The sequence below is a fragment of the Syngnathus floridae genome, chromosome 3 (assembly GCF_059516105.1).
Source record: "Syngnathus floridae isolate MCC-2025c chromosome 3, RoL_Sflo_1.0, whole genome shotgun sequence".
NCBI classification, from domain to species: Eukaryota; Metazoa; Chordata; class Actinopteri; order Syngnathiformes; family Syngnathidae; genus Syngnathus; species Syngnathus floridae.
In genome coordinates this window covers 20,886,326-20,901,121 of record NC_142415.1, presented here as the reverse complement: position 1 = coordinate 20,901,121, position 14,796 = coordinate 20,886,326, and the positions used below count along the sequence as shown (strand labels likewise).

General features: G+C 40.6%; 1 protein-coding gene across 3 annotated transcripts in view; it reads left to right on the top strand.

The window, feature by feature from the left end:
• The window catches only part of diaph3 (diaphanous-related formin 3), a 43,314-nt gene extending 35,830 nt beyond the window's left edge, over positions 1-7,484 (top strand). For all 3 annotated transcript variants that reach the window (XM_088371761.1, XM_088371762.1, XM_088371760.1), the window contains one exon: positions 6,372-7,484. In XM_088371761.1, the coding sequence (XP_088227887.1) occupies positions 6,372-6,733 (362 nt within the window). In that variant the 3' untranslated portion in view covers positions 6,734-7,484. The remainder of the gene's footprint in view (positions 1-6,371) is intronic.
• The last annotated feature ends 7,312 nt before the right edge of the window (positions 7,485-14,796 follow it).

The following is a 14,796-nucleotide window of genomic DNA, read 5'->3' as shown; positions in this document are numbered from 1 at the left end:
CCATTAATGATTCTTTGAATGCAACTGGCCATCAGTTGCAAGTGTAGAAGTAATATGACGGATTACGGAATGGATACGTCCAATTATGTGTCTCTGGTGTAAATATGTTATTATGTTCCTCCCAAAAAAAATTACACGGACCAATCATGCGTGTGTTTTTAATTGCTGGGCCTGAGAAAGGAGAAGCCCCAGGAGAGGTGGCAAATTCAGAACCATCGGTGCATCTTTGTCCGCGTCATTTTTGTTGAATGTTTTCCTGGGTAAACTTTTCAGATTTTCGTATTAAATGAAAATTTGCATGGGAAAAAAACGAATGTTTCCCTGCTCCAGTGAAAATCCTGTCGCTTTGGCCACCACTTATCCATTTCGCTTAGAACCGGTGCAAATCACATTAGCGCTGCCACTTTCTGTAGCACGGTTGTCATTTGCTCTTCATATATTAGGAGTTTTCACTTTCTATGGATTTTGATCCACGGCAAATGCACAATGAAGACTTCTAACGTGCTGCACCGAACCATATCTGACCTTTCAACTCTTTTGTACCAACCAGCGCCGTTATTGGGTCAACCCCTAACCGGTCAGAACTTCATGTAAACGTCTTTCGATATTATGTTAATGTAATCTGTTTGATTTATCAGTGAGACAGCCCATCAGTTATGCAAAAAAATCTTGGACCTCGCTTTTCATTCCCTCTTCGTTTTAATGCTGATATGCCTTGATTTGATCACATTTTCCAAAGGCTGCTAAATGGGCATACATGCTCATGCCCACAGGCTTGCGCATGTGTTTGTCATGTTTATTCATCGTAGATTATATATGAGCTCAAGTGGGCATAAATTAAGCATTTGGTGATGTCGCAGGCAGTGTATAATATTGTGAGGCCCTTTTGTTCTGATTTGTAGTGGGTATTCCAGCCGAGTATCTCTTCTTTTTCAACTATCAGTGCAATTAAAGTTCTCAGAATTGTATCCTACGTAATAATTCAAAACATCGGGCTCGCATGATGAAAATGATCCTCATATCAATTAACAGTACCAAAATACAATTACACCCATTTAAAGTGGAAATTGGGTCACACACACACAAAGTGGACAGACGGATGGATGGATGGATGGATGGATGGATGGATGGATGGATGGATGGATGGATGGATGGATGGATGGATGGATGGATGGATGGATGGATGGATGGATGGATGGATGGATGGATGGATGGATGGATGGATGGATGGATGGATGGATGGATGGATGGATGGATGGATGGATGGATGGATGGATGGATGGATGGATGGATGGATGGATGGATAGAACAGGTTTTGAAAGTAGCCAGGGTGTTACAGTACCACTATTAAAGTAAACAAAGGAAAAGGGAACCAAATGAGAGGGAAGACAGGAAAAAGTGCAAAGTTGTTTGACAGAGAAAGAGGGCAAACTCTGTGTTGACGGAGACAGGCTGGTTACCAGATGGCTTTTGTCAGAAAGCGAGGGGAACGGAGAGCAAACTGCCGAAGAGATGGGGCCGATGTGGCCGTCTGTAATGCGATATGGCAGATGCGATTTTATTTTTAGGATGCGAGGCCCCAGAACGATAGGTTTTATAGGGTTTTGAGTGGGTTGATCTTTTTAAATATTCAACTTCAATGAAATATAGAGCATGACTCCAGGCCGTTTGGAATACATAAGTCTGTTTGGCAGTACTGGCCTTGCATGTTGAGATCTGTCAAGCAGCCTGAGTGTTAAACACAACCGCTCAAGTGGCACTGAAAACAATGGCAAAAAAAAAGGAGCACAACTCAAACATCTATAGGAGCCTTACTTATTTACTCGCATTTCCATTTAAGTAGACAATATAACTGTTATTTACACAATGGGGCCTTTTTTTTTTTTAAGAAAAAAATAATGTCTCCATCCTTATTAAGAAACCACTAACCAGCCACCACAGACTTGTTTAAAAGAGGAAAAAGGGTTTCATTATCACATAATTGCAAATGCGTATTAACAGTATTTTTTTTTTCTTTTTTCCGGCTTACAATGGCAGAGAAAATGGCTGTCTGCCGTTTGTGTGAATCTGCTGTTGTGTTGAATATGTATTCACACGCTCACTGATGGGGATATTTACCACATAAATAACAACAGGTAGCAGAGCCCCAAAGCCCAGATATGTTTAATTCAAGCCGGCAGCTGTGAACTACACTGGCAATATTTTATCAGAGCTTAATAGAAAAGGTGAACATGTGAGTCTGTGGGCGAGATGGAAGTAGAAGAGACCTTTTGCAAGTAATTCCGTCCTACTATGAGTATACATTCTCAGTCCATTAGCCCGCGTGTCATTCTAGTGAGGCTGAGTCGATTAAGAGCCATCTGCCAGGTGTTTCTCTTCTTTCTAATGTCTTTTAATTGCCGGCTGCATTTCAAAACACAGCGAGTTTTGCCTTGAGTGAATGCATTTTTACAAATTAGCCTCGCTAATTGACATCTCATATTATCAGTGTACCCCCCCCCCCTGTTTTTTTTGTTCCTACTAAATGAACGCGTCCTTCACAAAGTGAGTTGATTCGAGGATTTGCTTGCGTTTTATTCATCTTTTGATTTATTCTTTGTTAAACTAGATTGAAAACAGTTCCTCAAATACAAAGTAATGCAATTTGTCTCTCAAAGCGACACTTTATGGAAGATAGCGGACACTCGCAATAAATAACACAATCTCCAAATGTAACCGATCTTTGTTAAGACGATTTTTGTGCTGTGATGTTAAGTTTGGTTAGGGTGTGAAATACGCCAATAACGGTCCAGTTACTCTTATTGTATCAAGTTTTGCAATAATTTGAAATTTTGCGCAGTATTGTTTTTGTAAAATTAATTCTGTTGAGAAGAAGCCAGTGTGGTGGAGAATCGGGTGGACTTTTGAGGCATTGTTGGATGCACCAAAGCGTGCAAACCCAATGTCATGCTTCAGTGCAGCCCACAGCGGTTTGGGTTCACCGAAGGGCGCAAGACTTGACGGACTTTCAAGTCAGCCCTTTCATATTCTCGAGGTTTCCCCCTTTGTTTTAGGAGCGACACCGTCCTCTCCAGTAATGTTACTTCGTGATGTTTTCTTGAATGCGTCCGACCGAAAATGTCAGACGTGCTTTGAACTTGTGCCCACCTGATACCGATTTTTTTTGTTGTTGTTATTTTTGATTGTATCGATCCTGGTTCCAATATTTGGCAAGGAGAAAAGAATCTGGAAAACGATTAATCGGAAAAAATTGTGTTGTTTTTGTTTGGACTGATCCTGGTTCCAATATTTGGCAGGAGAAAAGAATCTGTCAACCGGTTAATCAGACAATTAATTGAAGACATAAATAATGTAAAATAAAACCTTTTTCAGCCATTTAATGTCATGTAGTGGGCAAATGAAAGACAAGATGAATAAGCCGCAGTGTCCCAGCAGCCGAGGTGCGAATCTAAAGTACGTATGCTAGGTTTGATCCCTTTAGCTTTAACTTGTTGTGTCAATCACTCCACGGGGAGAAACGGCATCTTCTTATAAGTGTCTGACTACTTTCGTCTGCGTATGATCAAATACTGCAAACTTCATAAGAGCGACGAGACGGCGAGTGTGAGAGTGGTGAGAGGAAAGGCTCATCTGCATCTTGTTTGATGTGGCAAATGATCTGATGAGGAGGGGAAATGTGGATTCTTCCTCGCAGCTATTTGCAGAGTGAGGGAAAAAAATGGACAGGGCCTTTTGTACAAAACACAATCTTACCAAACATGTGAGCATGTTTATCTTTCTTTTTTTTAAAAAAAACAAAAATCCTTGTTCTATAACCAACATGGCTCGGCAAAGTTGAGAAAAACACTTTAGCTACCACCATAGATATTTTTTATTAGATATCGTTGACATGAGTAGACAAATGAAAACAGCAGCAAGATGTTGACTGAAACGTTTCGAAATCCGACTTGCAATCGACATCCGCAATAAGTGGTGTAATGCGATCAAGAGCTACTAGACTTCCCAAGGAATGACCTTTGGTATAAGTGTGAAATTGCCAAGCTGCCATTACACTTTGAATCGTAAACTTTTAGTGTCACAGTTTGTGAATCTATTATCTGGAACAACATTTAATCGCTTTAAAAAAATGACAATTCAAATAACTCGCCAACTGCTATGAATACAACTCAATGGTCTTCTTCTGAACCGACCGATCCAAGCCTGCATTTGTAGAACGCCCTTTGTGTTTTCCTCAAAACCCTTCTCACAGTTGCGAGACTCAAACGATCCTGATAACCAAAGCATCAGGAACAAAGTTGTCTGGTCCAGCCCCTGATTGGCAGATTAAGCGGTACAATCATTACTTGAGTTCATGAAGCTCATCAGGAGCTCGGCCAGACAACATATCCTTCTCCGTCTCTTCCTAAATGTCTTGCTGAACTCAAGAATTGGAATTCAGGGGAAGCCCTAACTCTCGCCTGATTATTTATTGATTAAAGCGGATACGTCAATACTTTTGCCCCATCGCGGTTAAACACTCGCGAGTCTCGGTCCGAACGGTTATCCGCCGCCGACTCGCGCTTGACTTTTAGTGTCAGCTTTCGGATGAAATTAGCAAGCGGGCGATGACACACGCTTCACATCTTTCCGCCTCGCTTTACAGCCTCTATGAAGGCAAACATTGAGAAGCTATTTGACTTCAGAGGACGGGTGAGCGAGCATGTCGCTGAAAGGGAAGCGTGAGGAGAAAGTGAACCCGAGAGCACTTTGATCATGTTCGCTACTTTAATACTTGATGGCTTAACAACCATCAGATAAAATATAAAAACGGTACAGAAGAGCTAATCGTGATCTCAATATACTGGAATCAATGTCTCATCAGGCCTGTCATCTATGAATCTGAATTTGTTTGGAATCATACCTTAGTTTTGGAAAAGAACTGGCAATATTTTGTCACTGTTCCGACCTACTCTCTAAGATGATTGGCATTCTATCAGCAGCAGTATGTTGGAAGTTAAAAGGCAATTTACCGATATCACTGTAGCCAATTTTCACATTAGCGCTGAGTGTGTTTGGCGACAAATTCGTGTTTATGAGGCATTGCTCACACCTCGAGCGGGGAAGCAGTCGCTAGGGTAAATGTCAGAAGGAGAAAGAATGGAATTATGAAACGACTTTTGGCTTTTCGATAAGTCACGGTCGAATGAAATAACATTGTCCTTTTTTTTTCGAACGGCGTCGTGTTCTGCAATTGTGTCACCTCTGATTGAAGGCTTACTTTGCTTAATTTTTGCAGTCTGCACCATCTTGTCTGGTCTCCTCTGTACTCTCCCTATATCCTTATTTATTTGTCAGAGTTTGTGTTCAGGGACTTTGCTTGTCATTCGTCAGCGTGCCCATAAAACACACTGTCATGACTGACTGGCCACGCTCCAAGCTCATTACCGATTGGCTGACAGAGCGGCCTGTTCTGTTCTGCTCCGCTGTGTCTGACTCCTCTTTGCCAGACGTCCCGCGTTCGGGAAACTTTAAATGCGGCGGTGGCGGCGCTCCCGCCGTACCTTCGCCGTCTCCCGCTCAAGGTCGCATGAATATGGATTGGCCCTCTCCCGCCAGCATGCACATACTGATGATGAAGTCCAAGCTCCACTCTCAGGGATAATAATTCACGATGCGGCTCTGATTTGCTCACTGACTGACTGTTCTCAACACTATGAAAGCAGATGGGAGGGGCCGGGGAGGGCGAGGACCAGGGAGGGGGGTGACGAGACCCATCGTGGCGGTAGTTGAACAGATAATGATGGTGAACGCAGCGAGTTGTAGGATGGACATTATTGATGAGGAAAGAAAACATGACTGGAAGATAAACACGTGTGTTTCGATCTTTGTGTGTTTGCATCCCAACAAACAAACAGCGCCAATGTGGTTGTTCACTTTGCTTCCTGTGACTTAAGTGCCCCCCCACCTCGCTTCTCCTCATCATTTGTTTGCCACACTGACAACTTTAATGTTGTTTTCTTTGCTTATAATTTAATCAAGTTCCTTTGCTTGCAATCGTCTAACAATCGTGCTGCTCATAAATTTCTACGATAGGGCTGGGCAATATGGTTCAAAAGTATCACCGTCGTATCAGTCGATCCATTTTACTCTTCCAAATAAGTATGAGGAAAAGAGCTGAATTTTAAAGTAGAATATTTACACTAAATTAATTTAAATAAAATAAATATTTACATTAAATTAAAAGCAGTTGAAACAACTATGACCATTTTTAATTAACCTTTAATTCTATTGGGATATTCTATTGATTTTGAATTATTGCCCAGCCCTATTCCACAATTTTTCATCATTCACTTTTGCTCACTGTTTTGTTTACTCCCCCCCCCCCCTTACAGAAAACAAGAAGGCGATTTTACTCCGTTCTCGCTCTCGCCAAAACGTCCATGCCGTTGCTGCGGCGGCGAAGGCTCCGCCCACCAAGGAATCTGACAGCCAAGCAGCTTCAGCAGCAGCAGCACCGTTCAAATCTGCGCTACGTTCCGACACGGCACACAGGTACAAGAACACCCCGGGCCACACTTATGCGTCAGAGAGCGAAAGAGCAGCGGTGAGGGAAGATCCCAAACCTATAGAGATCAAGAGAAGGGATGAAGGCGAGCCTCTGGCCTCTCAGACGCTATCCAGCGGAGCCGTGCACTCCAGCGCCGGCAGTCCGTCTGATGTGCAAGCTCTGTTGGCGAAACTCAGGGCCTTGTAGGAGTCGCGATACAACCAAACATTGGCTTTATAGTTTGCACACGTATCATCTTAAGAAGTGAATCTTTGAAGAAGCTTCACAGAATTAAAACTGTTAGACCAAATTGTGGCTGAAAGTATATCAAAAAGACACAAGTTTGGTGTCTTTGTAAATATTAAACCTGACCTGAAATTGCAGTTTTTGTTGTCCAAAAACGTTAACGTCAAACAACTTAGCACTTTCAAATGTTATTCAGTTTGCCTGTATTTATCTTACATTCATGCAAATTTGTCTTATCTCATGAATAACATTTGTTCAGCCGGCTTTCAAAAGAATTAAGTTGGAAATCATACAAGATATTAGCACTACAATAGGACACTTTTCAATTCCAACATCTCCACAGAATTATTTGATTTTAGCATTTAAAGTCTAACTCATTGTGGACCAATTGTCTCTTATGGGCTAATTTTTGTATTCTCCTCATGTTGTGTGTTCTATTTTCTATATTTAAAACGTTTTTTTCTACTTACTATGTGTAACCCGATATATGATTGTAACTTTTCAAGGGACATGCTTAGAGATTGTTTGACAGTAAAATGTATTTGACCATGTTTTTAGCCAAAGGAACGCTTATACCCAAGCATTACTAATTATGTCTTAAACTACTGTCCATGATTTGCGAATAAAAATGTTAATTGCTGTTTATTCAATCCTGATATTAAATGCTTCCTTTTATATTCCAATTTGCAATAAAATAGTTGGCTGTGTGACAGATGCTGACATTGTCTGCTTCCCCCCCTGAAACAAAGTAACGCTTCTTTTTGGGTTAACGTTTGCTAATTGCGACGCTAATGCGCAGTCCATTGAAATCAAACATAATAATTGCATCGGGAATGATTCCCTCGCAAATACAATCATGCTCAGTTGATTGGAATTGTCGGAGCCATCTTCATTTATTGGTTTTAAAAGAGATAGAACTTCATCAAAGTTGGTTGGTAGGAAAATATTTATCTCATATTTTAATTTCACCAATCACCACCCGATGCGTGGGTGTTTTTATTTTAATTCTTTTTTTGACTTCATAAAGGGAGTTTTGTTTAACTTGAGCAAACCTATTTTCGAGAAAAATCTCACGAGGTCTTTTGATGAGGTGACTGAAAATGTCTTCATTAAATAATGTTTTTTATCGATTAATTAAATTGATTGAATATTATAATAAATATAATATAAATATTAAATACATTTAATTTAATTAAAAGCCTTTGCACTTTTCGGACCCAATGTAACGAGTGTCCCGCTTTTTCATCTATTCTTTGACTTTGGCAAATCATTTTGCTTCCTGGAAAAAAAATAAAAAATAAAATCAGCAAATTGAGACAGAGAGCATAAGGGAGTTGGATTCCGTTCCACTCGGGGAGCCTTCATTACTCGCAGGCCTGTGTCGCAGCCATGAGGTTTATCTACAGTCCTAATAAAGGAGGACAAAACATATTGTGAAGCAGATTGCAATCTGGGCCTCTTTGATTGGAGCTGAAGTTAAAAAGCATCCAAGGATTCCTCCGCAAGGTGGCAAATACAAAAAAAAAGCCCATCCGATTTGTCACTATTTCCTTCCCCTTGAGTCGTAGAGGGAACGTTTATAATAGCCTCCTCACATCAAGCTGTGTAATTCTCCGTCACAGTTTATTTTTCTAATTTTCCAGTCCTCTGGCGGTATCATTTGTCATCTACTGTTGATCGTGTCAGTTGGACTGTCGAGTCGGCTAAAAACAGGAACGATCCGTTGCTTTGTCCTTCATATCACGTTTGTCATTTGTCTTGCCAAAAATAATTTACAAGCTTACCGCTGCTCGGATGCTTCTTGAGTTGTTTGTACGTCATTCTGAGTCCTCACAAACAGAGGGCATCTCCATTTTTTGGAGCAGGTAGACCAAGGCTGCGAGTCAAAACGCAAATTGTGCATCTGGGCTCAAGTTTAAAATCGTACCATAACACGCCCCAGGCTCTCATTTCCGACTTTTCGCCGCTAATGCGATATTTAACGAGGTTTTACTGAATATTTAAATTTGAGCATGGGATGCCAGCTACCTCACCGGTAAAGGAGGCGAAAAAAAATAAAATGCTGCAAAATGTAGATTATGGTTCACAAGATATTAGCAGTTTTACGGTGTGAGCTTTGTTTTTTTTAAGTCATATGCACTTTGTTCTTTTGTTTTGTTTGCACCCCAGCTCCCTTATCATTGTTATTCATAAACATTTGCGGTTCAAAATGCAAAACAATGATTGAAGTTAATTTGATAAGTGACAGCTGAAAAAAAATATTCTTTGTCGTATCTGACGTGAGTTAAGACTCTTCGGATGTTTTTATGATGCACAAGAGTGCTTGATTCTATAACAACCAATCACAAAATTGGGTGAACATCCGAGACGTGCTCGAAACTCTGAACAAGCAGGGAACACGAGTCTGAACAGTGATTTCCATTTCATGTACATGTTTTTGTTTTGTTTCCCCCTGTCCAATTGGAGCCTTGGAAAGCTCTAAGCAATGTCTAAAATTTTGTAACCGTCGTGTACCACAGTGTTTCTGCGCCACTGTTGTTGATTAGTCAAAAAAAAAAAAAAAAAAGATATTGGCATCAACTCTCAAACCGATCTCAAAAACAAACAAAATTGTTGCTTTACCTTTGATTTTCCATTAAAGTCTTTTCTTTGTTCCCAACGAAACCGGCAGCATCTTTGTTTGCTATTACATTCTTTAGATTTTTCATATCAGATTTAGGCGACCGGATACCAAAAAAGACGAGAAGTCATTCATTCTTCTCCCGACAGCATCTCAGTGTTTACTCCTCTGAAAGAAGAATTGTTGTAATAACTCAGTGCGTCAATGCCAAAAAACGCTCCGCTCTTCTCAAGACTTTTACTCTCGACATCTACTAAATTGGACTTCTGAGAGTCTGAGCTGTGTATTTTTTTTTTCCACTTCTCTATCGCCACAAGTTTTTCCTTTTTACTTCTGAGGTATAAAGGCCGCAACAAAGACGAGGGACCCGGGTGCCGGAATCCCGCTGATCTGGCAGCACCGAAGCAGGAGATCCTCGACATGGGGTTCAGATCCACAATGCGGCTGTTGGTAAACTAATAATATCCCAGGGACGGGTCTTTGCTCTCTTCTCTCAATAGAGCAAAGATCAAGCTGGTAAGCCAGCAACTCTTGGCTATTATCCCTCCTTGTTCCCTGTCTACCTGTTTGCACGCTACTTGGCTTCTCTCTTGTGAAATGGGGCCGGCGCCATCTGTTCCGGCAGGTGTATTTGTGCGTCTTGTTCAGCTTTGATCACAGTTGTGGTACGCTAGCGGAATTGTTTGGCCTCCGTTTTTGTTTCTCTGCCCCCGCTGTGATGTTTCTCGATGTTTTTCTTGTTACCTCAATCAGTAAAATAACAAAAAAAAGGAGAATTCCTCACCGTTCTCATATCACACCAGATTTTGATGAACTCATTTAGACTTCCTGTGGGCTGAACGGGTACTTTTAAAATGGCTCGAGAAACGCTGACTAAGATGATTCGCCGGCGTTATTTTATTTTTTTCCCTCTGACACGTCAGTACGCTTCCACTCATGCATCTGTGTCAGCAAGCTGATAAACCAAAGTCTTGCTCTTTGCTTTACAAATGCTTGTCATAAGCAATTAAGTTTGACTTTGGGGAAGAATGAACAAGATCCCGTCTAATTTCCTCAGCGCCCCGACTGATATGACACCGATGTCGGCCTGTAATACCGAAAATCTGACAAATGAGCGTCATTAGCTTTATATTGATTCTCACTTCCTGTTTCCAGAATTGGTCTTGACTTTTAAATTTTCATTCCTTTCCATGCTCTGCCAAGCCAACTCTGTGAAACCCATGAGGGAAATCCTCCCACACCAAAGCTATTTTGTTAGATTGAATTCTTGTGAAGATGAGAGCCACTAGATTGTCCTTTTTAAGAAAGATGAAGCTATCGTGATCTTTGTGACGGATTGTCAATCTGCTAAAAATATCTGAAAATGGGACACTATGATGGAAAGAAGAAATCCTCTCCCGAGTGTTTGCACAATGCTAATCTCTACTAAAGGGCTCAAAGATGAGACTTGAGTGGCTTGAGTGTGTTGCGTTGCTGCCATTGGGACTGTCGAGTAGAACACTTGAACGATCACGCATCTTTGCGTCCATAACTCATTCACTGTTCATATCTTTGATGTGTATAACCGTCAATGGCACTATATGAGTTAATTAGCGAGTGAATATGATTTGTGGATGTGTTAATGTTGGTAGCAACTCTGAGATTGCAATAAAAACTGGCATAATGCAAGCTGGAATGAAAAGTTTCGAGCAATTAATGACAAAAATGTCGCCGAGGAAAGCCAGCAGCAAAGCTCGTGGGCTGAGGCCATTCGGTCCCCGATTATGAGTTGTTCGCTGCTAAGGACCGTGGCGGCGTTCCATGTTTGTCTCGCGCCGGGGGTCAGTCACCCTGTGGCGCCGGCTCCTGCCAGTGCGAATGCGACTTGACTGCCAACAATCAGGCTCTGCTTCTGAAGCAACTCAACAGCTGTGTTTTCTTTGCGGGCTCTCAAATGAGAAAAGAGAGCTGCATATCTGAAAATTAGAGTGCTCGCGTTGCCTTTTGTGCTGACTGTTTAAGAAATTGAGGGAGTCGGGTTTCTTTTAAGAAGGAACAATAAGTTGCAAATTGCTGCTGATTAGCTATATGGACAAATGTATTCAGACACCCTTGAAAGGAGAATTTAAGCCAAGATATGAGCACTTCATTATATTCTAAATATAATTTTTGGCCTTTTCACTCGTTACAGTTCAAACGAATGCACCGTTTATCAACCCATAATTACCTATTTTATTTCAGTCCTCACATGCACATTAGCTCCATAATAAAGCATAATCAAAAAATGTTAGCATGCACTTGTACTTGCAAAGTTGTGAGCGCACCTGGATTCTTTTTTTTTTTTGACTGGCAAAACATTTACTCATTGCTACGATCCCTCTGATGGCCCTCGTATGTTTTTTGTCTCGCACAACATGGCATTTATTTCTGATGCAAAAGGTGGACCGACTCTATTTTTGTTCTCACTCCCCTTCTTTCTCCAAAAGAAACTTTTCCCACCCATCACAAAAAGTTGAAATTAACTCCAAGTCACATGTGACATTTACATCCCATAATCAGTTTTAAACCTTTTCAGCGGACTTCCACCGAGGACAACCTTGTGTTCATGCACACTCACAGCCATTTTTCATGATATATCCAGCATGACAGTCAAATTTAATCCTCACAAAGCGACCGAATGTGGCCGTGAATCCAATGTGCGCTTGCCCCTCAAACGGTGTATGAAAGCTTCATTATTTTGGCACCATTTGGAAACGTGAGCCATTCTTTCTTTTTTGTTATAGTGTATTTTTCAGTTGGAGTCGATACTTGTTGAGAGTTGTTCAACTGGCAGCTGCATCTCAGTTGGAGAGGAACAGACAGTGGCATCCTAACAAAGCGTGTGCTGCACACGCCGCGTGCATGTGTGTGTTTTCTCCCGTTATCCTGCACTTTTTCTAAAACTTTTACAAGCAATGGAACACAGATGAAAAGCAGACCATCTCATTTGAATATATAGTTGAATATTTAGTTTGTGAAGCCTTAGTGTCACTATTTGTACTACACCAGGGGTGTCAAACTTATATTTTGTCGTGGGCCGCATCATCGTTTCCATTAAAATTGTCAACCCAAATAATTGTATTGTGTATATATACTATAGGCTACACAACAAACTGATGAATAGCTAGTTTTCAAAACAGAGACTAATAAAAACTGTTCAAATATTTTAAAAAAGAAATCAAATATTCAAAAATAAAAATTATTTAAAAAAAATGGTAATAGAAATTGCTAGCAATATATCTATTTTTTAAAAGTGAAAACAATTTGAAATTTTGGAATCGACTTGTGAACTCGATGCACAATTTGTCTTTGCGGGCCACCTCAAATGATGTGGCGGGCCGTATCTGGCCCCCCGGGCCTTGACTTTGACACTATCTGTTTTTCGTTTCAGTCATCTTATTTGTACACATCATTCAAGAAACGACAACGTGACCGTCACGCAACATGAGAATCAGCCCCATCCAAGATTTACATAATGAAAACTAATATTGTCTGTGCGTCCTTCCTCTTCTGATTATGTATATTTATTGCCTTTGAGACAACATTTAATGCACACACACGTATGTTGAATTTTTTAATTCACGTGTCCTGCAAATTGCATTCGTGTCGTAGACTCTGATCTATTTTCCTGATGAATGAATTAAGATTACAAACAAGCAACAGATGCCCGTCCAAATAACCAGCTTGTCTCATCTAATTTGCAGATCATGTAAAATGTTTTCAAGATCCCTTTGATTCCCTGCTCTGGAGAAATGACTTCACGCCTGACATGTCGAGCCTGCCAACAAAATGGACGCTCATTTTAGATGGATGAGTTTGTATAAGCTGGAAAATTCTCTCAAATGCACTCATTTGTTTCTGCCGAGTCTGAGCTCTCTGTTCAAGAGAAAAGCTGGCAATAAAAAGTGAAAGAGAAAAACATGATTCTGACATTCAGCGGAATCCCTCTAATTCTCCCTCAGGTCTGATGGTCAGGTCAGATCAACCGACACGTGGCGAGCGTGTAGATGCTCAAGGCCTCTCCACAGCGTGCGTCGGAGTCAAAGTTCCTCTGGAACGCTGCCAGTGATGGCAAGTGCTAATAAGCTTTCATTATGATTCATATTATGGTGTGATCATAAGTAATCAGCAATTCTATGGACGTGTTTGTGTGCATATAGATGGAGCCATAATCTCAGCAGTATGTGAGCGCAAATGCTCCAGAGACTGAACTTTGATGTGCATCCTTGAATTTTTTTTTTTTTCTCTCCCCCCAGCCCCTCTGGCAGATAACGTTGCTGTGTGATTTGGGGCTGAGGGGTTGGAGTGTCTGAGTCAGCTGTAGCTTTGCTCAGGGAACAGCCTGCCTTCCACTCGTTTGAAAACGCACCAATATTTTGTCCCTTTCAAGAACCGAAACACCACGGGCACATTTGAAGGATGCTTGTAACCTTATAGTTGAAAAGATTTCGTGTACATGTAAGAATCACTGTAGTGTTGGATTTTCACTGTGATATTTTAGATATTTTTATTTTAATGCTTTCAGTGTAAATATCAAAACAAACATCAAATCTCAAAACACACTTACCCAAATAAAACAGTATTTGACCTTTGTGCTAAAAATAGTAACTGGTGGTAATAGACCGACCTTTTGAAATAACATGTTGATCCGTTTGGAAACTGTAAAGCAGAGAGATGTGTTTACAGTTTTGTGAAAAGAGTGTCGGGCACCCGAAAAGTGTGTTCCATTTGTGCTTTAGGTTTTGTGAACTATACGATTAGCTTTGCTATTTACCACTTTGGCACAAGGGAATCGAGCTTGTATGCATAGATGTCCCACTGACATGTATTCACCATGTGAAATTGAATGATATTTTCTGCGGCCTGCATAGGTCTTATGTCACCTCGCACCAACTTGTTGATTGTATGAATCGATTCACAAAACTCCCCCGGCAAAACCTTTTCAAAACTTTCTGTCACGAAACACATTTGACCTTGTGATACACTTGCAAAATAGTTAACAGCGCCAGTAAATAACTCCAACGCTGCTGGCATCCTTTAAACCACAATTCAAAATTGAGCATTTCATCGGATCGATTTTTGCCTGATAAAATCCATTCAAACTTTTTGTACACCATTTTTGTGAAGATACTGAGAGAAGCAGGGAAAATTATTTAACTATTAATTATTTATTATTATTATTTATTAACTATTGATTATTCAATTAATTAGTTCTTTATTGAATTAATTATTTTTCATTATTTGATTTAAGTATCATCAAGACATCCTACTGTATTTCTACCAGCTCTAGTTTTGTCCTCCCTTGACTAAATTTTTTTTTTTTTTTAAATATTCTTTGTCGTCAACATCCCAATTCCAACGAGTTGGTTCCATGACGCCTTGTATG